This window comes from Pteropus medius, unplaced genomic scaffold (assembly GCF_902729225.1).
Source record: "Pteropus medius unplaced genomic scaffold, Ma_sr-lr_union100, whole genome shotgun sequence".
NCBI lineage: Eukaryota > Metazoa > Chordata > Mammalia > Chiroptera > Pteropodidae > Pteropus > Pteropus medius.
In genome coordinates, this window is record NW_024354503.1 from 5959178 (window position 1) to 5984885 (window position 25708).

General features: G+C 47.3%; 1 protein-coding gene across 3 annotated transcripts; it reads left to right on the forward strand.

Moving 5' to 3' along the window:
- The first annotated feature begins 5835 nt into the window (after positions 1–5835).
- SMPDL3B (sphingomyelin phosphodiesterase acid like 3B) lies at positions 5836–25362 on the forward strand. Of its 3 annotated transcripts, XM_039854257.1 has the most exons (8): positions 5836–6208; positions 12797–13010; positions 15927–16024; positions 19354–19497; positions 20495–20667; positions 21774–21954; positions 22040–22173; positions 24635–25362. In XM_039854257.1, exons 1-8 carry the CDS (start codon positions 6148–6150, stop codon positions 24998–25000), a joined length of 1371 nt encoding a protein of 456 aa, XP_039710191.1. In that variant the 5' UTR covers positions 5836–6147; the 3' UTR covers positions 25001–25362. The 3 variants fall into 3 exon arrangements, with proteins under 3 accessions (XP_039710191.1, XP_039710193.1, XP_039710192.1); XM_039854259.1 differs by lacking the exons at positions 12797–13010; positions 15927–16024; XM_039854258.1 differs by lacking the exons at positions 5836–6208; positions 12797–13010 and having other exon boundaries at positions 15885–16349.
- Positions 25363–25708: the final 346 nt, after the last annotated feature.

Sequence of the window (25708 nt, forward strand, 5' to 3'; positions counted from 1 at the left end):
AAAATCACATGATATCACTTACACGTGGGATATAAACCTAAAAGCAACAAAGGAGCAGGACAACAAACAGAGACTCATGGACATGAACTATAGACTAGTGGTTACCAGAGGGTAGGGGGTGGATGAGGAGGGGTAAGTAGATGGTTAAAGGGGGTCAAATATAGGGTGGTAGGGGGAAGATGAAGTGGGTAAAGGGGATCAAATATATGGTGGCTGAAGGAAACTGGACTTTGGATGGTAAACACATCGTAGAATATACAGATGTCAAATTATAATGTACACCTTAAAATTATATAATTGTATTAACCAATGTTACCCCAATAAACAATAAAAAATAACAAAATAAATTCTAGAAACTAAAAAAATAAATAAAAATTAAAAAATTAAACATATCCTATAATAGCCACCATTCTTGTGTGTTTAACTACTTTTTAATGCTCCTTTTCTATTTGATACTTTTCTATTTGGACTGTCATCATGAACTCATGGCCTTTCACAGATCCTACTTGTTCCAATAACTGTAATAATGACAATAATAAAATAATTATCACGTTATTATTGATGGCGCAGTTGTCACATCTTGGCCATTGAGAGTTTGGTTCCTTTGTCCTATCACCACTGATGATGTTCTTTAAAGCTTTCTGGAAACCTGAGGACATTCTACTCCCATCCAGCCTGATTTTTTCTTTCCCCAAGGTTTGAACTCAGTACCTCCCCCTTGAGTGGGGAACAGTACACATGAGCCTTATGAGAGTTGTTGATGGGCAGGGGGCTGCTCTACTTTGAGCCCTTCTACTAGTCACTCAGCAAGGAAAACATTTATTTTTTAAGGTTCAAAGGTTACATTTATTTTTCCAATTTAACACAGTATATTGCTATACCTTACATTTCTTACACTGACAGATAAATTGTGGACAGTTTTTTTATACCTTGGAGCAAAGGGCATTAGATTGGCAAAGACATAGGATCTGGGTGTGCCTCTGGGTCAAGAGGGCAGGAACAGAAGGTTCTGCTTTATTCACTTAATCTTCACAACAACCAAATGAGGGAAGCACTGTTGTCATCTCCATTTTACAGATGAGGAAACTGAGCTTCTCGACCTTTTCCAATTCACAGGCACATGTAGAAAATAGTGGTTATATAGGATGCTGGATTAAACAAATGAGGCTAACAGAGACTGAAGGTGCAGGGTGAACACTAGTTCCAATTTGCCCAGAACTTTCTCTGTTTTAAAAGCCAAAGTCCTTTGTCCTGGGAACCCCTCCAGTCCCAGTCAAACCCAGATGGTTAGTCACCTTTCAGAGGTGTCAGATTGGGGTCTTTGGCTGCCTAAGCCCAGCCTGCCTGACTGACCTATGGATGAATATCTCATTGCTCTTGTAAACTTTTAGGGGTGCACCGGTATGCCTGGCCATTGCAAGTGAGGTCACAGAACTAGTAAAAAGAGGAGCAGGATTGAACCCAGACCCCAACTCTTAACTGTGATGTTTTGTTCTTCTCTGTGCACCCATTTGCCCATCCCTTTATCCTTGCCAGCACAGCTTTACCTCCAAACACTCAGTACTTTGGTGCTGTTGTCCCACCAAACTAACAGAGGTAAAATGGGCTTACACGTGCTCACTTTGTTCTCAGAAACATTTGCAATTTTAAAGAGTGCCCCAGGAAGAGGAAGTGTGTCCAGGAGGCTAGACAGTAAGAGAGATACACATAAAGGGGTGACAGTGCCCAATCTGGATGTCATGCTAAAAACTCTGGACTTTCCCCACAGCCATGGGGGGCCACTGAAGATTTAGGAGAAGGAGAGTTGCATGATCACTTCCAAGTTTTGAGATGCTCTTGCTGGCAAAGTGAGGGAATATGGACAGGTCAGGGACTGGAGACAGGGTGACCCGTTAGGAAGCTGGAGAAACAATCAAAGTAGCAATGATGTGGGCTTGAACCAAGGCAGAGGGAGTGGGAAATAGAGGGACAGATAAAGCAGAAGTCATAGGAAAGGGGAAGGTTGAAGATATCGTTAATTTATTAATTTTTTATTTATCCAGTCGGTCTTATTTACTCCACCATATACTTATTTAACAAATATGTTTAGCTTCTGTTAATTGCCAAGAGCTACACTAACCCTGAACTGACTCTAGTTTTGAATCTGACAAGGAGAAACAGGAGTTCCTGAACTCAAGAGCAGAAGCAGACTTCTTCAGTTAGTGTTTGGCTATGATGAGTTTGTCATTTATTGCCAACTTCAGATATCTCTCTGAGATCTTTAAGGATCAACCATTAAAAACAGCCCCACTTAGAGAAGACACAAATTATATGGTATAATTTGAGGCCTCTCAGGTTTCATCATTAGATATTTATTCTTTTGGGTCAGTCACTGTTGCTGCAAAGGGAAAATAAAGTAATTATTCCATGATATTTTCACTCCCTTGTTCCAAAGCCTTCAGTGGTTCCCCATGACCTATAGAAAAAAAGTTTGAGGTCCTTAGAATGGCTTCTAAACTGGGCACTAGCATGGTTATAATTTTACATTTATCTGTATGAATCTTACTGAAGCCTATTTCTCTCACTAAACTATAAACTATTATTGTTCATCAATAGTTCATTGCTCGTACCTGGCATGATGCCTGTCACATAGGGGCTGCTTAATAAATATTTGTTAAAAGAGCAATGTGTCTTTTCTCTAGAGTGACTGGAGTAGATAGATGTCAATATTCATGGATTCTATTGTGGCCCCTTTCTTGACTTTCTCGGACTAAGCTCTCTGTGGACTTGAACCCCAGGCCAACCACAGCTGCAACCTGGCTTCCCAGAGGCTCTGAGGCCAGGAATGGGCAAAGGTCAATGGCACTTTAGGCCTGTCCCCAAAACTTCCCAAGACTTTGCTACCAGGGAGTCTGTTTCATATGTACTGCTGAGATGTTAGGACTGAAAGGGCTACAGCAAAATCATGAAGAATGCTTGTCTCTTGTAGTTTTTATGCAACATACATTTCTCCAAGAGTGATGAGGATATTCTGGAGATTACAGCTGCCAAGAGTCAAATGAATGCTATGGGCAATTTGAAGAAGAAGGACTGTTTTGTACTTAAGGAGGCAAAGTCTCAACCATTTGAATGTCTCTGCCTCACTTACCTCTTCCAGTAAACCCAGCACAAATGAGTCTAGTAAGTCAGGCTGGGCCCAAGAAGAAGCCACTGTCATTTGGGTAGCAGGCTCCTGGCAGAGGGCTGAGTGGGACCTGAAATCCCCCCAGCTCCACTCTGAGCCCTGGCTGTGTCTTTCTAGGATGTTAGCATCTTTGTCTAATTCACACGAATTCCTAGAAGGGTGCCTTTTTCTAATTGCACAGACACACCTTATGGGTTCGTGGTAGTGGTAGTCATGGAGGCCCTCTGGGGACAGTGACTAAAAAGCTAAGGTATTTAAAAGAGGCCCCTGCATCCAGCCAAAAGCTGAATGGGACTCTGGCACCCCTCAGTGGGTTTACAAGGAGTACCTAAAGCCCCCTCAGAGTTCTCTCCCTTGTTCCAATTTCTAGCCTAGTCATTGCCAACTCCCTGCTCAGCCCTGAGGGTGCTGCCTGCCCAAGACTCCTGCCTACCCTCCTTCCCCACCAGTCCCCTGGGTTACCTTCCAAGCATATCCCGATGCGTCCTAGATACCGTCCAGTGGTTATGAATCAAGCCATAGGCTCTGGTGCAAGAAAAGTTACACTGCCTTATCTTCATTAAATCAACACCAGTTGGTTTCTGAGCCCATTTCCCTCTGCCCTGGTGGTTATTTTAACGTCCTTCTCCTCTTTAGGATGACCCAGGGCCATGAGCAATGACAAGGCTCCAGTGTTTGGTTGTTTGTAGGCCCCGTTGATATATTTCTTGGCTTAGCTTGTATATTTCTGAGGGGCCAGAGGTTCTGCTGCAACTCTGATCCCAAGGGCTTTGCCAGGCTGGGAGCCTTGTTGATTTGTCTGTGTAATGTCATTTCCTTCTTCTGAATCTAAGTTCCATGAGAGCAGAGACTTGGTTTTTAATTCACCACTGTGTCCCCAGAGCCCAGAAGCTGACATCCAATATTATTGAATCCAATGAATGTCCAAGGACTTCATGTCTGAAAACCTGTTCCTTCCTGGAGCTGGCCTGGACATGTTTGGAACCCAGCAACCTCTGTCTGCCATCCTGGCTGGGCGAGTCTCCCTTCTCTTATAAGTGCTTCCCCTGGCCCCTTCCAGGGGAGGTCAGAGGACAAAAGCCTGGAGGTGGCTGTTGTTAAGAAGCTGTGGCCTTCCATTTGGCCACGTCCTCCCACAAGGGAAGGAATCTTTGCTACCTGCTTAGAACAGGGTTTTAAAAAAGAGCACAATACAGCAAGAACACAAATTAACACCTCAAGCGATTCCCCAACTAGTCTTTTTAATTCCTCCCTCCTACTAGTTACTAATTCCCTAGTGGAGATTCTCACCACTTTCCCCCAGGACTTCTCTGCCTCAGGCTCCTTCCTGGTCTCCCTGAAAATCCACCTTCCGCAGAGCCAGTGCAGTTTTTCTAAGATGCTGATTGGGTTGCATCGCTGCTCTAGTTAAGACTCTTCAGTGGCTTCCCACAGCTCTCAGCTCAACGAGCAAGTATGGCCTGGCTCCCTCCAGCTTCCCTGGCTCAGGAGCACCCAACATGGCTCCCTGGGGTGTCTCAGCACCTCTGTCCTAACAGAGGTTGCTCCTTCTGCCTGGGACACGCTTCTCCCCATTTTCTTCCTCTTCTAGGTAACTCTCACTTGTACATTAACATTAAGCTGGTGGGACAACCATACAACTACCTGCCTTGTGATGCATTGTAACAGGAAGGACACATGACCACCTGAGAAGTCTTCTTGCTAAAAACTCAAACGTGAATATCATCAAACCTCTAGATCTAACTATCAGCTTACAGGAAATGTGAGGAACAGAGAAACGTGTTAAATGACCACCAAGAAGCAACCAGCCAGATCCTCCAGAAAGCAGGAAATTTTATAGGACGAATGATGTGGTTCCTTTGACAAAGAACAAAGACAAAAAGGGGAGGGAGAGAGGTCTACAAATTAAGAGAGACTTAAGAGACACATCGACCAAATGCAATGTGTAGACCTGGTATTTGAATAAACCAACTTTAAAAATAATGAGATAATAAGGGAAATTTAAACATTTGCCCAAAGTCTACCTGGTGATAGTAATTACTATTATTTTTTTTAGATTTGATAATGGTATTATCATTGTGTTAGGAAAAGAGTCCTTATCTTTTGGAGATAGATAATAAAGTGTGTATGGGCAAAAGGATATGATCTCTGGAATGTGCTTTAAAATAATGGGGCTGGAGTTGAGGGTATAGATGAAGTAACATTGGCCATAAGTTTGTAATTGCTGTAGCAATATGAAGGATGGGTACTCTGGGGTTTATTACACTATTCTCTCTACTGTTTACGTTTGACAATTTCAATAATAAAAGAAGAGATTGAGCCCATGTCACCTCTTCCCAGAAGCCCTTTCACTTTTCTTCATCTGCTTTAGATGCCTCCTCTGGGCTTGTCAAGCCATCTAACATGCTGAACAGCAGTGCAGTGGTTTACCTTCCCCACTTGATGGCAGGGGCTGCCCTGGGTCCCCTGCCTTCTTGGGACATGGTTCTCAGCATGAAGGAATGGATGACTCTTAGTCTTGGTTCATTTGTGGTCAAGCAGCTCCATTCCCAACTAGCAGTTAAGCTCCTTTGATAGCAAAGGCCAACCACTTTATATAGGTTTGTGGTCTGCTGAGTGGAGCAACATAAAAACTCAGAGAGCAGATGATTTTTGCCTCTCAGTGACTGGGATGGGGTGAGTTCCCTGGAGAATCCAGTTGCCGGCTTGACTGACATGCTCTGAGGAACCGGCAGAGCAGGTGCTACTTTCTACTTCAGAGTCCAAAGGCCTGGCTGGTGCATCTCGTCCGGCAAACCCAGCTCACACCCTGCCGGGTGAAGGAGGAAAAGCCAGAGGAGCCAGATGTCTTGGACGACTGGGAACACCGGGTAACAGGACAGAAAGTTCTGCTCAGGCAAGTGGCCACCAACATCTAGTTAGGAAGCCTGTGGTGTGAACAGCTCCTGGAGAACCCCGTATCTCCTGCGAGGAGAGCCCCAAGGATGAGTCTGCTCAAGCTGCTGATTTTTCTGGCCCAATGGAGAGTCGCAAGGGCTGGACAAGGTAGGCACTAGAAATGCCTGTGATGTCTTTGTTTTGTACTATGAACTCAGGATCGGGGCTGCTGGTAACTTCTCGCAGGAAGTTGAAAGTCTTGCTAAAATAGCAAGGCGGGGAGGTAGGGCAGAGAGGCCAGGTGAGGGGGTTAGTAGGTAGTGGTTGAGCCCGAAGATTTTTTTTTTATATGCCTGTAATACCCAGTCTTCCTAGGTGGTCTCCCATCCAAGTACTAACCAGGCCTGATCCTGCTTAGCTTCTGAGATCCAACTAGATTGGACATGATCAGGGTGGCATGGCTGTAGACCTGAAGATTTTAAGTGGCGGCAACAGCAAGCCAGGGGAGAGGTACTAATATTGCTAAGAGGCATCCATATATAAGAGCCAGCCACCTGGTAGAGGTAGAAGGTGGCAGGAAGATTCCTGAATTCATTTAACAAATATTGGTTGAGGGCCTTCTATGTATCATGAGCTATTCTAGGAACCAGAAAAGAAAAGAAAACAAACAAAGCCCCAGTGTTCATGAAGCATTCCTTCATTTGGGCAGAAAACAAACCAGAAGTCTCATGAACAAGTAAGTATACAGTAGATAGCAAATGTTATGGAGAATAATAAAGCAGAATAAAGGGATAAGGAGGGTGGAGGAAGGGGTATTTGTGGGGTGGCTGGACAAGAGCTGTCTAATAAAGTGACATTTGAGCAGACACCTGAAGCAGTAAGGGAAAGAGCCATGTGGACATCTGGAGAAGAACATTCCAGTAAGAGAGGATGGAACATGCACAGGCCCTGAGCTGGACACACAGGTGATGTGTATAGGAGGAGCAAGGAAGCCAGCGTGGCTGGAGCAGAGTGGGTAAGGGGGGTGGTAGAGAGGAGGTCAGGAGATCACGGGAGTGGGGGACGAGGTAAAGGGCTGGCGTCAGCTCACGTATAAACTTGTGGTCAAAGATTCAGAGTGACATGGAATATCGTTAGACGGTTTTGGGCAGTGCTGTGATGTAATCTGACTTGTATCCATTTAAAAGGACCCTGGGGTAATGAGAAGAGGATGTAATGCCATAAAGGCAGGGGGATCAACTCCTCTCAGTTTGTCTGAGACTTTCCTTGTTTTAGCACTGAAGTTTCAGGGCCCTGGACACTCCTGCAGTCCTGGGTCGGTCAGTTACCCTAGTAAAGGAGAAGCAGCCAAGCCAGTGGGGAGGCTATTGCCATCATCCAGGGAGAGAGGATGGTGGCTTGGCCTAGGGTGGTAAGAGCAGGAGTGGTGAGAGATGGTCTGATTCTGAACAAGACTTGCTGACAAATGGTGGACGAGAGAGAGGAGGACTTAAGGATGATTCCAAGATATTAGCCTCACAACTAGAATGACTGAGTCATGATTTGCTGAGATGCGGGAGGAGGAAATGCAGTTCGATTTGGGATACGTCCAGTTTGAGATGCCTGTTAGATTTCCATGCGGGTAGAGGAGACTTAGTGGGAGGGCTGGACCTTTGGCTTTCCCTAGGATTCTAGATTGCTCTTTTCTGGCGTCCTTGAATGGAACCTTAGAGATGATCCAGCATGCTTTCTGTAGCTGCAGATACTGCAGATACTGAGGCTGAGAGGGGAAGAATTGGCTCAGGGTTCTGCTCGTTGCTTGCTCCTGTGGAGCTCAGTCATGGTCAGTCCACTTCCTCAGACCCTACCCAGCAGGAGCTGGGAGGCTTTGGCAAAGTGCTCTCTACAGGAGACCAGAGTGAAATGCCTGGGAAGGACTCAGATCCAAAAGCTATGGCTTAAAGGTAGACACGTCTTTGAGACAAGCCCTGAGAGGATGTCATTCTCCATGAGGGCAATCTGTTTGGGAGAAGGCTGAGAGTGGCAGTCCCCCTTCCACTTTGAGGCAGATACCCAGCTCTCTGGGGTGGGGTGGAGGGTGGTGGTGGTGGGGGGACTTGGAGCCCTGCCAGTCTGACTGGAGGCTTGAGAATGAGTGAAAGAATTTTTCATTCCTTCGCTCTTTACCTTTTAAATACGTTTGCTTAGAAATCTAAATGCCAATGGGCAACGCCCCAGTCTAGGATCTTAGTGGTTAAAAAGAATCTCTCCTCCCCCGAAATGCACTAAGATGTCATTGTAGCATTGCTTATAATTCTAATGAAAAATGTTAACAACAATAATGGAATAGCTAAATATATTATGATAATATCTCCAGGTGGAAAAGTTTCAAGACAATATAGCAAAATTGAAAATAATAAGTAACATTTCTTAACTGCTTATTATGTGCCACACACTGCTAACATTTTTACATAATGCCCCCACAACAGCCTTATGAAATAGGGATTATCAAAGAAACTGAGCCTTAGAGAAGTTAAGTAAGTAACCCAAGGTTACATATCTAGTTAATTCTGAGTCTAGATCTGAACCCAGGCTGTACAATTTCAATCTGTTTTTAAATAATGCTATGTAATAACAAACAAACACTCAGGAAAATAGCCAAGAAATGCTAATATATATTTACTGAATACTTATGATGGGCCATGCTTGTGCTGGTGCTTGATATGTACTGTCCTTTTAAAGCCTATCTGAAACATAAAATAAAAAAAACTCGTTTGATTTTTACAGTCTCTGTAGGGTGGGTACTATTACCATTACATCCATTTTACAGGTGAGGAAAATGAGACTCAGAGGGACACAACACTTGCTTAAGATTCCACGGCTAGGAAGTGGCAGGACCAAATCCATATGATCGACCTTAAACAAATAGATGGCCAGATATTCCTCTCGCAAAATGAGTTTATTCAGGAACAATAAAGAATTGCAATTCAGGACATGTGGTCTAATGACGAACTACAGCAAGTCCAGAGATCAAAGGACTAGAATGTTCTTTTATAGAGGATAGAGGGAGTTCAGAGCAGCTTTTGGAAACAGAGTCCATTAAGTAAACTGGTAGTTGGAAATGTAGTGGCTTTTCACTGGTTGAGCTGTAACAGCCTTTCATCGGCTAAGCGGTTGTCAGGCAAGAAAAAGATCTTCTTTCTTCCTGCTAGAATGGCAGAAAAACATCTTCCTGTTGGAGATGGAAAATAAGTCTCTTCCTGTTTTGAGATAATTAATGGTGAGTGACAGGGTGTGATAGCGCCTCTGCAGACCTTTCCAATTCCAGTTTAAATGTTTTGTTTATTAATCTTCATAACACTCAGCTGCTTTAGGTATCATGCCCTTTGATGGGTTCTCTTGGAATGGTGGGTTTTACAGGTACTATTTTTTTCTCTTTTCTCCAAACTTTCTGGAATGGATATGTCTATAATTTAAAAACAAAATTAAATTTAGAAAGAATTCCACAGTACCTCTAAGTTTTTACAGAATCTGAGTCTGTCTCTTCATGAAGAGCAAGAGAACTTTGGGACACCCAATCAGATAGCAATAATCCCTGCTTTGCATAAAACTGCGGGTTTCTGCCTCCATCTTCCTTAGCCAAGAGCTTGGGTGGGTGGGACACCGACTTGCCAACTCCTCTCCTCCTATACATACCCTATGTAATGCCGCATTATGCTTCAGCTCTTAATTGCACAGAAAGAGACAAATTCTTTCAGTGTAGGTCAGCGTGGTAGAAAAATATTTCCCTCGAGATAGTAAGCCTGCCTCTTGGGGCTGTTGTGAGAAAAAGGCAATCCTGAAGCAAGGGGGCGTCAGTAAATGTTGGTTTTAACAAGTGATCTCTCTGTTTTGGAGGGCCTTCATTTACAGAGGAGGAATAATAATGGAGGTGTTTGGGGTTATTGCATAGCGTCAAAAGCACAGGGCTGAAACAGGGACCATGATCAGTTTGTGGTTTGGACTATACACAGTAACAGACAAAAGTCATGGAATCACAGAACGTTAGAACTTGCAGGGCCTTCAGATAACCTTTGTTATACCCTCATCTAACACCTGAGCAAACAGAGGCTCTTGAAAAGAAAACTTGAGGCTTCAGGGACAGCGTGGCCCAGGAAATGAGCACTCAGCCTGGCTTGTCTATAATTTCATATGTGAAAGTGCTCTGAAGAAAATAAAACTGAGGGAGGCAGTAGCTAGCAACCAAGTGGGTGGAGGAAGAGAAACAAGAAAAAGTAGTCAGGGAAGGCTTCTTTGGGTTGCAGCCTGAACAAAGAGGAGAAAGCAGCCATGTTATGACCTGGGAAAGACCAGGGAAGGGAGCGGGGGAGCCAAGAAAGAGGCCCTGTGAGGAGAATGAGTGGAGTGAGTTGGGCCGAGCATCAGGTGAGGTCTCTGTGAGCTGCCTCTACAGTGAGGAGACTGGGGCCCCAGGTGGTGGAGCCCCTGTGTGGACCTCTGTCTCTCTGTGCCATTTTTCCTGGTCAGGCCTTCGGATACACACGCTCACACACGCGCGTGTGCACGTGCACGCACACACGCACACAGACACACACAGACAGCAGACACACATGTCATTAGGAAGTACCAGAGAGGCTAGAGTTTCGGTTTTACACACTGACCATAACAGAACGTACAAGAAGAGACAGACTGACAGCTGACACTTGAGCCTGTCAGCAGACAAGGAGTTTCTAAAGTGGAGAAATATGTTTATTGACTATTTTCAGGGCTGATGTCAAAGGGCAGAACTGCTCGATGTTTGCAGCTAGTTGGGAAAGAGGCTGCTCTAGGCATGGAAATGGTCTCTGTCATGGTCTTCAGGCAGGAGGGCGAAGGGCCTCTCACTGCATAAGAACTGGCCAGCCTGCTCTCTGGCTTATAAGCAGGAGTAACCCACTCAGAGTCTTAATGCAGGTACTTGGGAAAGCCCATCAACTTGGCCCACTTACTAGTTGAAATGAGGAAGTTATGGAGTGGTTCCATAGAGTAATGGTTAGCACGTCTGGTTCGAGCCCCAGCGGAGCCACGGTCCATACCCCGGGTGTGCCAGGCCCCAGGTGTGCGTCAAGAGCATGTGGGAGGAGACGCCCCACCTTCAGAGATCCAGTCTTTAAGAGGAGACGGCAACATCCCCGTAGGTATAGGTGGAAGTGTGGGGGGGTGGGAATTAAAAAAAAAAGAAATGGGGAAGTTATTTTCTTTCCTCTGGTTTAGGCTTTTGCCCCACATCAGTCATATAAATATATTAGTGAAAAGTTTAAATTCTCCCCATTAGAAACAAAGACTCAGTTTGGTTAAAAAGGCAATGGTATTGCTCCCTTAGCAATCGCATCTCTCTGAAAGAAGATCTAGGGCCACAGGACTCTCTCACCACTTTCCATGTGATCTCAGGCATGTTGACCTCTGAACCTTACTTTCCCTATCTGTAAAATGGAGATAATGATCAATATCTCCAGTTCTGTGGTGAGGATGACTGGAATAACTACAGGAGGGATAATGATTTGCTTAGTCGGTCATTTGCACCTTGGTGTGAACAAGTTTCTGATCCTTTCCATGGCAGCAGGTTTAGATCTGAAGAGATGGGCAAAAGCTCAGAAGCATCTGAGAGGAAAAATCAAGATCACGAGCCAGACTTTACCTTCTCGCCTTTTCTAGAACTACACCGAATGTCCTGTGGCTCGGGTGGTGCCCTGGCTGTCTAACTCTGAAAGCAAAAGAAGCCAGACTATCCAGGTCCAGGCTGAGTTTCCTGGGGTTGGGTGGGTGTTGACTGTGTGGGTCTGAGTGAGACAGGAAATGGAAGAGGAAGTGACGGCAACAGTAGAGAGTGAAGAAATACCAGGCCTCGCCCTTGTCTCTGCCCACAGGATGTAGGGCAGAGAGCAAATCTGTTTAATCCTCTTCCGGAGACATCATTGAAACTGCTTATACCAGGCCCTGTGCTGGGGACCGATGACAAATCCATTCCACGTGGCCGGTTTCTTTGGATTCCCTTCTCTGTGTTACACCACGAGATTTTTGGCATTTCAGCCCCGGTTAGTTTCGAGCTGAGATCACTTCTGCGAACGGGACCACCTCCAGCTGTCTGAGCTGCCAACCTGCATCCAGAATCGCTAACGAGTATACCCACAGGAGAAATTTAGCCCAGTCTGAAACTATGTTCCTTCGTTTCTGGTCTAGCACTCTTAAATTCCATTTCCACACCTATTCTACAGGTTTTTGCTGGTATTAATTAGCAAGTTCTTACAATGCATTTGGTGTGTAAGCCTTCTTCCAGGCCACGTTTTTGTATGTATCTTCCCGAAGCATGAAAAGATCTGGCTCTAGTAAGGGATCAGAGAGGTGAAGCAACTCGCCCAAGGTCCCAGAGCTAATATGTGGCTCCAGAGTCTGAGTGCTTAACCCTAACCCTCTCCCACCTTTGCTTTAAGACAAGCCCTTTGCTTAGAATGCCCAAAGGGTCCTTGAGGGTCATGCAGACCAATTCCCCATGCTGCTGCTGGGGAAGCTGAGGTGGGGAAATGCAAAGGTCAGGGACAGAGCTAAACCTGTTCTCTGGTCCACTCAGTGCTTTCCTGGGTAAAGCCTGTGGCCCATTTTCTCTGGACCCTGAGTTCAGAGAAAATTTCCTTTCACCTGTGCAACCTCTCCTCCCCCAGGCCAGGGCTGCCGTGGACTGCCTCCCCACCTGGGCTCAGGGAGGGCCCAGCATTGAGGAGGGTCTCCTTTCTCCTGCAGGGAAGTTCTGGCACATCTCTGACCTGCACCTTGATCCTGACTACAAGGTATCTTCAGACCCCCTCCAGGTGTGCCCATCAGCTGGTTCCCAGCTGGTGTCCAATGCAGGCCCCTGGGGTGATTACCTCTGTGATTCTCCCTGGGTCCTCATCAACTCCTCCGTCTACGCCATGAAGGAGATCGAGCCGGAGCCAGACTTTATCCTCTGGACGGGGTGAGAGCAGTCAAGCACCTACCCTTTACTGGTCCCCTGCTGTGTGCCACCTACTGGCTGGCGCCTTCCTACACCATCTCCCTTAGTCATCAAACCAGCCCTGTGGGACTGCAAGCCCTAAAGACCCAAATGCGGGCAGGAAAGTAGGTAGGAGGTTTGAAAGTGGTCTGACATTGGGATCATCTGTCCTGGTCAGCTGCTGGTCACCCTTGAGCTGCCCTGGCCCTGGGCGTGGCGGGGAGCCTCTCACTGGTCAGAGCACCGCTCTGCATGAAGAGAATTTGAGGGGCAATTTCCACTCAGCCACAAACTCCATTTCTGCTTCTCACCCAAAGATGCTGCTCCTAAGTCTCCCAACTTTCCACAGCACTCTCCGTCCTCATCTCTCGAGGTCTCCCTTTGACTCACTGGCTCCTCCCCTCCCTTCTTTGGTAGGTCAGCCTGTCCTGTGCTCAGCCCAGGGTAGACAATGGGGAACTGAGATGATGGAGAAGCCAAATCACCTTCAAAGAGCTCACGGTCTTGTGGGTGACACAGACAAATCCCCTGACCACTGTATCCCAGTGATGAGAGAGGGTTATCAGGGAATTTGGGAGCTTCAGGAGCACCTGATTCCACCTGGCAGGCTTAGGGAGAGTTTCCTGCAGAGAGTGGTGAACCAGGGAGGCTGGCAAGAGCGATATTTTGCTGTCTCTTTCAGCCCCAATGGACACTTTAAAAGGCAGGATCAAACCCACGATGCCCCCAGCTGTCCCTCAGTGTGATGTGGGACTGGCAAAGAATGACCCTCAGATGGATCCCGAAGGGGAGTGGCAAGGCTGGACACTTAGAAAATGTGACAGTGTCTCAGGAGGGGCCTGGGCAGCTCTGGCTTCCCTGGGCTCAGGAATCAATCTAAGAAGAGAATGAGCTTTAGGCTATGACCCTGGACTCCTGCTCCTGAGAGAGTTCTTGCTGGGGGAGCCTCTGAATTCTTCCAGGAGGGGCCCATAGAGAAAGATGTAACATTCTGAAAGACGAGATCCTTCTGGGAAAGGGGACTAACCTCTTTGGGAAATTTATGATCCTTTCATGGACCTTACACAGGTGTATGGCATTGGACGAGATGATCTCTAGGACCTTTTAAAAGTCTTCATATTCTAAGAAATTTAACTTCCCAGGGAGAGTTGCATCCCTTAGGGAGTAATCTGTAGAAATCAGATTTATTTTCTATCAGTTAGATCCTCCAAAATAGAAAAAAAATGGAATTTTCTTCCAATGCTTGGATTTCTAGCCTGTTCCCAGTGAGGATGGTGAAAAGGCTCCCCTTGCTGCCCTAATGAGGGTATCAGGGACTCAGTAGGATGCAATGGGTGTGAGCACGGACTCTGAAGCTGACTGCGTTCAAACCCTGGCTCCATCACTCTAGTTGTATACATTTAGGCAGAATGGCTTGCATTTCTGTGCCTTGGTTTCTTTAAATGGCAGATAGGACTAACAACAGATCCTATGTTGTGGGGTTATTATGAAGAACAAATTAGTGGATATGGGTACAGCCCACAGAAGTACCTGGCACCAAGTGGACCAGTGCAACCTGGGGAGCACCTGGGCAGCAGCTGCCTTGCCCCGTGGGGTCCAGCAGTCCTCAGGCTTTAGATTGTTGGGGTGTTACCGAACAGAAAGACTTTGTCCACCCTCGCTAGCAGGGCCAAACACGAAACACCGAGAATTGCAATACAGAAATGGCGCCACCCAGGAGATTAGGATGCGAATGCTCAAAAGCCCAAATTCTCCAATGGCATGTAGGTTATAGATTAAATTGGGCAAAATCACAAGATACTGAGGGTTAGGGGGTTCGGAGTTGTGCTGGGAGCTGACTGGTTGGAGGTGAGGTAGGGTAATAAATCATTTCTTCAGGTCTTGAGGACAGTTCTGAGGTCTGTTCCAGCATCCTTCTGTCTGGTCTCATGGGAAAGTAGCTGGAGGTCGTTCCACCTTAGGGTTCAGGAGCTGAAACATAACTTAGGTCAAGATGTTATCTTTAGCATGTCAGAGGTCTGGACCTTGTGACCATTAGTCAGGTCTGGGCTACTGTCTCCTTCTGCCTTGGGGGTCACTGATTATCTAGGGGGAAGGCTGGGTCTCTGAAGGTAGCAAATAAATGAGAGGGAGGGAGGGAGGGAGGAGGAGGCAGGGGAAGGAGGGAGAGAGAGAGAGAATTTCTAGAGGTAGGACTTAAAGCTAAATTTAATCAGTCATAAAAACCCTTGGTTTCAGGGGCTCCCACCCCAAACTTCATGTTCTCCCATTCTCCCCCACATTGCTGTGCATTTCTAAGGTGGATATAGCAATTTAGGTCAAACAGGGAAAAAGGGCAGGGGACTTGACTAAATGGTCCTGGGGTGGGTCCAGGGTCTGCTGTAGAGTAGATCTGAACTCTATATCCTGAAGCCAGCTCCAGACTTGTTAGAAATCTTGAAGAGAGGAAAACTCAGAGATAGTCTCTCTACCCCAACCTCCCTGGGGGCTTGCAGATGGGACGGGAACTCCAAAGCTTCCCTCTCCCTCTCTAAATAATATTAATTACAATCTAGCAGCTACTATTCTACTATATATATATATATATATCTTCTTTATTGAAGTCTCACACATATTCTATGAGTAGGTACCATTATTATCCCTATTTTACAGATAAGCTACTGGGGGCTCAGACAGATTAAGCAACCAGCCCAGGGACCCACAACAGGTCAAAAAAGCAGAGCCCAACTTTGAACTCTGCCCCATGTGACTTCCAACTCCAGCCTGGTCATACCTCTCAGTGGACACCTGAGGCCCAGTTCCACAGCCTCTTTCTCAGAGCAGAGCCCCCTCCTTTTTCCTTTTTTCGTTCCCCATCGTGAGTTGCCCGCACCAAACTGGCTTGGTGGTGTTTCGCAGTGATGACACACCTCACGTGCCCGACGAGAAGCTGGGAGAGGCGGCTGTGTTGAAAATTGTGGAATGCCTGACCAAGCTCATTAGAGAGGTCTTTCCAGGTAAGACCCTGCCATCGGTATCCCACAGCTTTCCCTGAACCCCAGGCTGTGCCTGGCATCATGGGACTACAGCAGCAAGATGCAGAACCACCTTCATCCATTGATAACTATGGCTTTGGGCCAGGTCCTGTACCAGTTACTTCACAGCCATTGTATCTTATCTTCCAACAACCGTACAAGGAATCTGAGAGCTTGTCAGCCTGTGGATACACACAGAATCTATTAATGGAAATGCCTGACATTTCACTGCCTTCTGCCTTGCCTAACACCAGACTCACAGCCCCTTCTCAAGGCATCTACAGTTATACACAGGCATCGTCCCTGGGTAAGTCTCACATGGGCTCCCACATAGCCATGTCCTTCTGTGGCCCCGGGGTTGCCATCCACAGCCCTCGAAGCATCTGGCTGCTGGGACCTCTGGGTGATGCTGACTTCCAGCCAAGGTGCTCTTTCTTGGTGCTTCCAAAACTTTCCTTCAAGAGCTTGGGAAGGCGGGTGGGGACTGTGAGTGATTATAGCAGGAGCTCCAGGGATGTGACAGGGAGAATGGGGTCTGCGTGCCCCACCTAATGGCCCTTGAGATGTTTTAAAGCAGGCTGTGCCAAATACAAGGTCCTGGGGGCTGAATCAGGTTCTCGGGCTGCCAGCTGGAATCTGTGAAAGCAGTCTACTGGTCCCCACTCGCCAGCTGTTCTGGTACAGAGGCTTCCTCTGAAAGTTTTAGTCATGGGTCCCCAGGAACCAGATTTAAAATAATGATAAAAATAAATAATAACAGCAGCAGCAATAACTATATGTATCTATGTATTGAGTGCTAAGTGTCAGGCACTCCTCTGAGAATATTCTATGTCTTGGGTCATTCATTGTCATGCTAATCCTAGAGAGAGATGCTATAACTACGTCAGTTTTACTGATGAGAAATGTGGGCCTTGGTCAAGTAAACTAAACTGGTCAAGGTCATGTGGCAGGAGGGGGTTGCGGGAGGGGGGCGCACATCCTGGTTTGAGCACTGCTCTTATCCACTACTCCCACTGCCACTCCAGGAGAGGCCAGAGCTGCTGTCACCATCACACATCTATCTTTGAGGAAACCTTTCTGTCACCTCCTGTCCTCAACATAAATTAATTTGTGCAAAAAGCTGCCTGGGGGCTATGTAACTCAACCCTGCTGAGACAGGCTTGGGCTTGTTCATCTTCCAGCAGAAGTCACTACTTAGGGTCAAACTTGGACACTCCTCCCCAGATATTGTAATTAATATCTAATAAGAACAGATATTATTATTCTCAAAGCTAGTTAGTTCCTAGGGACAAATTCAAACTTAGATCCAACTTCGAGCATTCTTTCCTCTGCTCCACATGGGGCTTCTGGAATAAAAGTGAAACGATGGATAAGAAAATGCTTTATTAACTATGGTTTAACACACAAATGTAATTTGAAGGTTTTCTAGTTTATAACACACGTGCACATTTACTGACTTTGTTAATGTCCACGGTGCTATCGACTGTAAGATGCATCATTATCTTATGTATTGCTAAGACAAGAAGTACTGTCTCTGAAAGTACAACACAGTGCTTTCTCATGGCCTCAGTGGTAAGACACACCCCACTTGCAGAGGTGTGAAAATGAGAACAAATTGGAAGAGATGAAATGAGGCTTTATCTTATTTGGGAATTATAACACTAGTCAAGTGGAATACTCCCTATTTTGTAGATAATTAAGCTTAAGCAACTTAGACAGGAGGACGGGAACGAAATTCAAGATTTAGGTTCCAAGTCATGTGTTCTTCTTGCCACGTGCCACATGTGTTCCCCATCAGAGTTGCTGTGAACATTGGTTCCCGCTGTCCACCTCCCCCCAGCATGGCCGAGTGGTGAACGCAGATGTGCAAGGCGAAACTGTTCCAGGCACCAGTTCAGACCCTGCCACGTTCTAGCTGGGCAATCTCATCAAGATACTTTTCTCTATGGGAAAAATAAAGAGAATACTGTTACCTGCGCAGAAGGTTGTTGTGAGAATTAAATAAGGCAATCCATTCACCAGTCAGTCCGCAAATATATATTGAGCATCTACTATGGGTGAGACACAAGTCTAAGGGTAGGGGTCTTGGCGGTGAACAAGATGCCAGGTGGTACCCTCCTGGAGTTTGTAAGGAGCTTCTAACAGTGCCTGGCACATAGAAGCAAGACAAACCAGAGAAATTCTCTCCCTTCTCATCTGCCCTTGAGATTCCAGGAATTTGTGTTTTTCGAGTTTTTTTTTTTCTTGGGCCATGGATCTCTAATGGCTGCCAGCATTTATATTAGACAGATGAGGTTTTTCCAGACAGTTACACTGATGGCTTCCTGTTTTGCGAATAATTCCTGGTGGGAATGCTACAACCTCCCACTTGGGCAGAGCTCTCGGCATTTCCAGACCTTACAGGCTGTACAGGACAAAGGGTTCGTTAGAGACATTTTCCCAAGAGGGAATTGGAGGCTCCGGCTTCCTCATTGATTCAAGGTCACTCCCTGGGGTGAGCCAAGCTCATATAAGGGCAAAGCCCTGCCCTGAGCTCAGAGGTTTTGTTTGGGGTCAAATATTTATTGAGCAACTACTATATGCCAGACACAGAAGTAAAATAAAAGCAAGAATGAGACTACTTAGGAGAAGGAGGTGAGTCTGACGTGCTCTCCTCCTCCACTGTGGGCTCATTCACTTCCTCAAGGAGGCCTGCCCTGGCCACGCCCAACACTACAACAGAAAGTGGCTTTTCCTTTTTTATGGACAGCCCTCATACCTTTCATTACTCAATACCTGTCAACTCAACTGCACTGCAAGACCACTGGGGCTGGGTGCCTGTTTCCCAGGTCTCTGCGTTGGCACAAACTGGGAGCTCAATAAATACTGTTGAACCGCAGATGAGTGAAACTCCTAAGGCTTCCTAGAGTGAGCCAGACCCCTCCCCCAACAGTAAGATGGCTCTGTAACTGACAAAACAAGGAAAACTAAATTATCAAGTGGTTGACAATGAATCTGAAGATGATTTAGATCTTTTAGCTTGCTCCTTCTCATCAGTTGATGCTTGCTTTCTGACCATGAAACTTTCCGCTGGGCATGGGGATTAGGGACCAGGATCAGAGGGTTCGCTGCTCTTTCCTAGTGTGAGCAAAGTTCAGCCAGACTCTATTAAAGTGTGATGGTGTTCAGCTCATCTCTGTATTTTCCTCATCTGTGGGTTTTCCCTCCTCGCTCTTCCTCACTAGCTCTGCTGGCCAGTGGACGACTGAAAATGAGTAACTCGCCAAGCGCTTTCGCATATATATATTTTTATAATTCTCCTTTTCCTCCAGACACTAAAGTCTACGCTGCTTTGGGAAATCATGACTTTCACCCCAAAAATCAGTTCCCAGCAGGGAGTAATAATATCTACAATCAGGTAGCAGAACTGTGGAGACCCTGGCTCAATAACGAATCCATTGGTCCCTTCAAAGAAGGTATTAACACCATTTGCTACTATAAGCACTCATTGTGTGTCAAGGTCTAGTCTAATACATCTTCACATGAACATCCCCATGAAATTGGTACTAATTTTATACAGATAAGGAGACTGAGGCTTAAAGATACCAAGTCACTTGGCCAAGGTCACCCAGCTTAGAAGAGGCAGACTTGGGAGCAGAATCCAGGGCTCACTCCAGTGCTCATGCTCTCAAGCCCATGGCACTAATGAGATTCAGAAGTTAATTTTTATTGATCATTATTCTATGCCATGCACTACGATCAGCACGTTGCTGGATTCCTTGCAAAAATATTAGGAAGGGGCAGTGACCTTCAGTTCAAGCAGGGTCTCTCAACCTTGTCACTACTGACATTTTTGGCTGGTGAGCCTTCGATACAGGGGCTTCCCGTGCACTGGAGGATGTTTAGCAATATTCCTGGCCTCTACCCACTAGATGCCAGTAACATCCCCAGTTTTAATAACCCAAATGTCTCTATAGACATTGCCAAATGTTCCCAAGGGGACAAAAATCACCTAGTTGAGAAGAACTGATCCAAAGACATAGCCAGTCCTAAGTGACCCTGACCTCTCTTCCTTTTCCTCAGTCCCCTGATGCTTGGGCTCTCCATTGGTCAAACCTAACCAGAAGCCCATGGAACAGAAACCTATTGATTTAGTTCATATAGATCAGCTCCTGGGGCAAAAAACTGAGTGGAGAACGGTTGACAGTGGATCTGGAGGAGCAAACACACCTCATTGTTTTTCCCATTATACAGGTGAGGAAACTGAGACATAGCGAGGTGAAGTAGCTTTCCTAAGTTGCATAGCTAATAAGTGATAGAGCCAGGATTTGAACCTAGGCAGCCTGGCTCCAGAGCCTTTGGTCTTATGCATGATGCCCCTCTTATGCAAAAGATGGGAAGGGAGGTAGAAGGTTGGAGAATGAAAGGGGGCATGGGTGTATCTTCACATTTTCCTTGGCTGTGATGTCCTAGGTGCCTTCTATTCTGAGAAGTTGCTGGGGCAGAGTGGGGCTGGGCGAATTGTGGTCCTCAACACCAATCTGTACTATAGTAGCAATGAGCAGACAGCCAGCATGGTCGACCCTGGGCAGCAGTTCCAGTGGCTGGAAGATGTGCTGACCAATGCATCCCGAGCTGGGGAAATGGTAAGGTCTCCTGCCTCCTTCCCTTCCCTCTCTGGGGTCACTTCCTGAACAAGTCTCCCACCTTGGCACAAGCTGATCCACTCTTAAGATGCCCACACAAGAGAGTCCTTCATCAGCCTGGCACCAGGAAGAGGCTCCTTCCATCTTCAGAATAGCCTGTGAGGCTGGGACCCCAAAGCCCATTGCAGATGTGAGGCTCCCAAGGGGCAGCAACGGTCCAGGTCCCACAATAAATGGTGGACCTGAGACTAGAATCCTGGTCTCCAGACTCCAAGTCCAGTGCTCTTTCCAGGGCCGTCACACACCACAGCTGCAGCCTGCATTGTGTACTAGACTTCAAGGGCATGCCCTGCCCTTGAGGGGTGTCCACCTAGTCTGATGGACTGACAGCTGTCCGAGGACAGGCTCTGGGTCTCATTTGCCCGAGTCCCTACACTGAACAGCACATCCCAACAGGGTCTCATGGCTGGTACTTCTTAGCACTTACGATGGATTACCTCATTTAACTCTCAAAACTCCACCAGTTAGATGCTATTTCTGATGAGAAAACTGAAGCTCAGAGAGGTAACACACTGCTGGTGTCCAAGCTGCAGTTCAACACCAAAGTTCACGCTCTTAACTGCCCTCTCTCTCACCCGCCGTTCTACTTCTTGCAATGGTGGCCAAGGGCCCGGGTAGGGTTAATTGAGTGACGAGAAATGTAAGACATGATCACACATTACCACATAGCATGTGCTACACAGTCATGCAAGACAGGTTCAGTTGTTACAGTGCCCGAGCTCTCCAATAGTAAGTTCTCACGCGGAGGTGCGCTTTGACCTGGGTTTTGAAGTCCGAGTAGGATTTACAGAAGAGAAAATGAGACGGGTACTCCAAGTGGCAGGCACAGCATGGCAAAGGCACAGAGCTGGGTGAGCATGTGGTACATTCGTTACTGGGTACAGGGAATGCTGGAATTTGCCCTGGAGAGGGAAAGCAGAGGACTTTGAGAAGAGGTACATTTGAGTATGCCTGCTTGCCTTTGGGGAGATAGGCAAGTTTTGAGGTGGAAATGAAGGATTGGGGAGGTTGTCTCTGATCTCCTCCTGGGCACCCCTTCCTCGCAGGTGTACATTATTGGCCATGTGCCCCCAGGATTCTTTGAGAAGACTCGGAACAAAGCATGGTTCCGGGAGGGCTTCAATGAGAAGTACTTGAAGGTGGTCCAGAAGCACCATCGAGTCATCGCAGGGCAGTTCTTCGGCCACCATCACACCGACAGCTTTCGGATGTTCTATGATGACGCAGGTACTCAGCCGGGAGGGTACCTGCCAGCCCATTTCCCTTCTTCTCTCGCCAGCCTCTCTCAGTCCCACTGTCTCTCTCCTGAAAGGTGCCCCCATCAGTGTCATGTTCCTTACACCTGGGGTCACCCCATGGAAAACCACATTACCCGGAGTGGTCAACGGGGCCAACAATCCAGGCATCCGGGTGTTCGAATACGACCGAGACACACTGAGCCTGCAGGTCAGGAGCCGTGGGTCTGCTGAGACCAGAGGAGGAGGGAGGGGAGGGACCTGAATGCATCACCACCTTCACTAACTCTTTCCCAGCTAATCTGCACTCTAGTGACCACTGAGCCTCAGGAAGGTCAAGTTACTTCCACCCTTCCAGAGCTCAGGATCAAAACCCTGGAGCCACCTCCAAAGCCTGACAACAGATCAGGTCATTTCCTCTTCCCTAAATTTCCCTTTGCCCTGGGTCATTGTCATGGCCTCCTACCTGGTCTGACTCCAGCACTGCCCTGCATAGCTCATCTGCTATACACTACAGAAAGTATATACTAATCTTTCTAAAGCACTTCTTGTTTCTCTCCTGCTCAAAACCTTCAATGGCTCCCCAGTGTCTCCAAGATGAGTTAGATCTCTTTGGCCTGGTATTCAAGTGTGACCTCAGGCCCATTGTCTTCTCTGCATTGATTACATTGCAGCCAAAGTGGGTCCCTAATTCATCAAACAATCCCTCACCTCCTGGGTGTGCTTGTGATTGTTGAAATAACAAAGAAATATTATTCTTTAATTTATTCAACAATGTATTAATTACCTGCCATGTGCCAGGCCCTGTGCTAAGTTCAGGAGATATATAAGGGAACTAAAACAAAGTCACTGCTTTTCTGGAGCTGACATTCTTACAGGAGACAACCAATAAACAAATAAGTGGAGTTAAGTATGGCATGAGATAAGCGTTAAGGAAAGAGGCAGGCGGTGATGGTTACAGAGTGTGTGTGTGCGTGCTATTAGGGCGGGCAGGGAAGAGTCCCTGGTAGGGCGACATTTGAATTCTGAGTAAATTGGGGGAGTGAGCCATGTCAGTATCCAGGAAGGCAGAGAAAAAGAAAGAGCAAGTCAAAGGCCCAGGGGTGGGAATGTGCCTGGTGTGTTGGGAGAAGAGCGAGGAGGACAGTGTGGCCACAGCGGAAGGCGCAAGCGGAGGGTGGGAGGGATGAGGTTAGATCACGTAGGCCATGAGTAAGACTCCTGACCTGGAAGGTTTAGGACAGAATTAAATATGCTGAGTTAACAATTTTATCCAAACCATCATGTCTGCTGTGCAGAGAACAGCAGACATGATGGTTTGGATAAAATTAGGCTGTAGGGGGCCAGGGCAGAAACAGGAGGATGAATTAGGAGGTGACTACAATGACCACTGAGATGGTGGTGTGGGCCAGGGCAGTAGCAGTGGGGTGGTGAAAAGTGCCAGGTCCTGGATGTATTTTGACGGCAGAGCAGACAGGATTTGCTAGTGGATTGGATGAGGGGTGTGAGAGAAAGAGAGGAATTAAGGAGGATTCCAAGGCTTTGGCCTGAAAACTTGGAAGGATGAAGTTGTCATTGAATGAAATGAGATCACTGCAGGAGGAACAAGTTTTGGAGGGAAGATCAGAAATCTGGTTTTGAACCTGTTAACTTTGGGAGGTCTAAATGGCTTCCAAGTAAAAGTGCCGAGGGAGGAAGCAGTTGGGTGTTCAAGCTGGAGTTCCAGGAAGAGGTGAGTATCGAAATTTAATCTAGGGGTCGAGAAAGGACATCTAAAATCAGGGATTGGATGAAATAACCTAGGTCCTTGATTCTGGAGTAAGAAGAGGTCTGAGGATTTTTAGGAGTATGGCTTGTTATCTACATGTGCATTCAGAGGGCCTTGGTAAGAAGAACCACAGGCTGGGACTCCCTCCTCCCTTCCACACCCCAGCTCCCCAACATGCCTTACATCCTTCTCAGGGAGGGAGTCAGACAGACCTGGGTTTGAATCCTGGCTCCACCGCTCAGGAGCTTTTGGACCTCATTGGGCCTCCCTTGCTTTATTTGACAAATGGGAAGCAGAAAGTTGCCATCCATACGTGGCAGCTCCTCTTAGCCCACTTTTAGTGACCTGAAGCAGGTCCACAAATTTAAGTGGAAATTGTTGGACCGATAAACCCTTCTAGATTCTAGTCCTTAAGATGCACCTGAGTCCTAGGGGTCTTGGGTGTAGCCCAAGCCTCCAATCAACCACAATTCTATAACCTCTCTCAGCCAAGCAGCCCATCTTACTTCTTTTAAGTTGCTTTTTATCCATTCATTCTGTAAATATTTACTGAGTACCTTCTGTGTACCCGGGAGTTTGCTGGGACAGAAAATGCACAGGCCTTGCGGTAAACCACCTGGTCCACTCCCACCTTTGCCACTGAACACCTGTAGGGCCTTGGCCAAAGGAATTAACCTCTTTAGGACTCAGTTTCCTCTTCTGTGAAATTGGGATAATAAGCGCAGTTAACCTCATCCGAATCAGAAGATGTCTGCCACACACAATTGGTAAATAGTAAATGCTCAATAACTAACAGTAGCCATTATTATGGATATAAAGGATCTGGAGGTTAAGGCAAGGTGCAGGGTTGTGGGTGGAAGCAGACAGCTACTCACGGCTGGTCCGCCTCGTGCCCCCTCTCCAGGATATGGTGACTTACTTCGTGAACCTGAGCCAGGCGAACGAAGAGGGGGACGCGCGCTGGGAGCTCGAGTACCGGGTGACCGAGGCCTATCGAGTGCCCAACGCAAGCGCCCGCTCCATGCACGCGGCGCTGGGTCGCATCGCCAGCGATCATGATGTGCTGCAGCGCTACTACGTCTACAACTCTGTCAGCTACGACCTGCAAGCCTGCCGCGAGGCCTGCCGTGCCGAGCACGTGTGCGCACTACGCGAGGTGGCTTTCGACGCGTACGCCGCCTGTCTGCGCGCCCCCGGCACGGCGCCCGCGCCCCGCCTCGCGCTCCTACTGGCCGCCCCGCTCTGCCTGCGCACGCTGCTTGCGCGGTGACTTTGGGTGCCGTCCGCCCGCTCTCTGGGTTTGCCTTCTTCCTGATAAATTGGAGCCAGCGCCATCCAGAACTGGACTATTCAACCATTTTTATGGCGTCCACAGAGTGAACTGGGATGGGAGAGCCAGATCTGGAAATGAAGCCCAAAGACCCCACTAGAAGCACATTTCTTCCAAGATTCACGTTTTATCCCCCTCCCCACCTCCCAAATGCTAACCGTGCATCTTATTCTGTACATTATTCAATATGTAAACAATGTTTAAAGCAACACCCTTGCAGTTATTGAATGTCCTCCTTCCCTCCATACGGATAATCAAGAGTAAAACGAGCCGCCAGGAAGATGCACCTGGTTGCTCCTGTGCCCTCGGTCTCCCCTGGCACACTGCCTGAACTCAAGGCAGGTCCAAGTTTTAGTCCGGGCGCTTATCGCCAGGCCTTTCTCGCCAGGCCTTTCTCGCCGTCTTGGGCCTCCAGGAGCCTCAAATGTGAAACAAGGCAATTTCGAAATCTGCTAAACTGAGGGCAGTGCACCTCGGACGGCAGTCTTCGGACTAGCGGTCCTCGGAGCTCAGCGGGACTGGATGCGGGATCCCTGGGAAAGATTCAGCGCGTAGGTCTGGGTCAGTCTTCCCCTTCGCGGAGGGGCGGGGGTGGGGACACGGGACGCCTGAGGCGGGATCCTGGGGCCTCGCTCCTCCCCGGACTGG

Excerpts from the sequence above, each read along its gene's own strand:
- SMPDL3B (XM_039854257.1), top strand. The coding sequence starts at position 6,148 with ATGAGTCTGCTCAAGCTGCTGATTTTTCTGGCCCAATGGAGAGTCGCA. Across the intron at positions 16,025-19,353 it reads CATTAGAGAGGTCTTTCCAG|ACACTAAAGTCTACGCTGCT; the intron begins GTAAGACCCTGC and ends CTTTTCCTCCAG. Across the intron at positions 21,955-22,039 it reads GATGTTCTATGATGACGCAG|GTGCCCCCATCAGTGTCATG; the intron begins GTACTCAGCCGG and ends CTCTCCTGAAAG.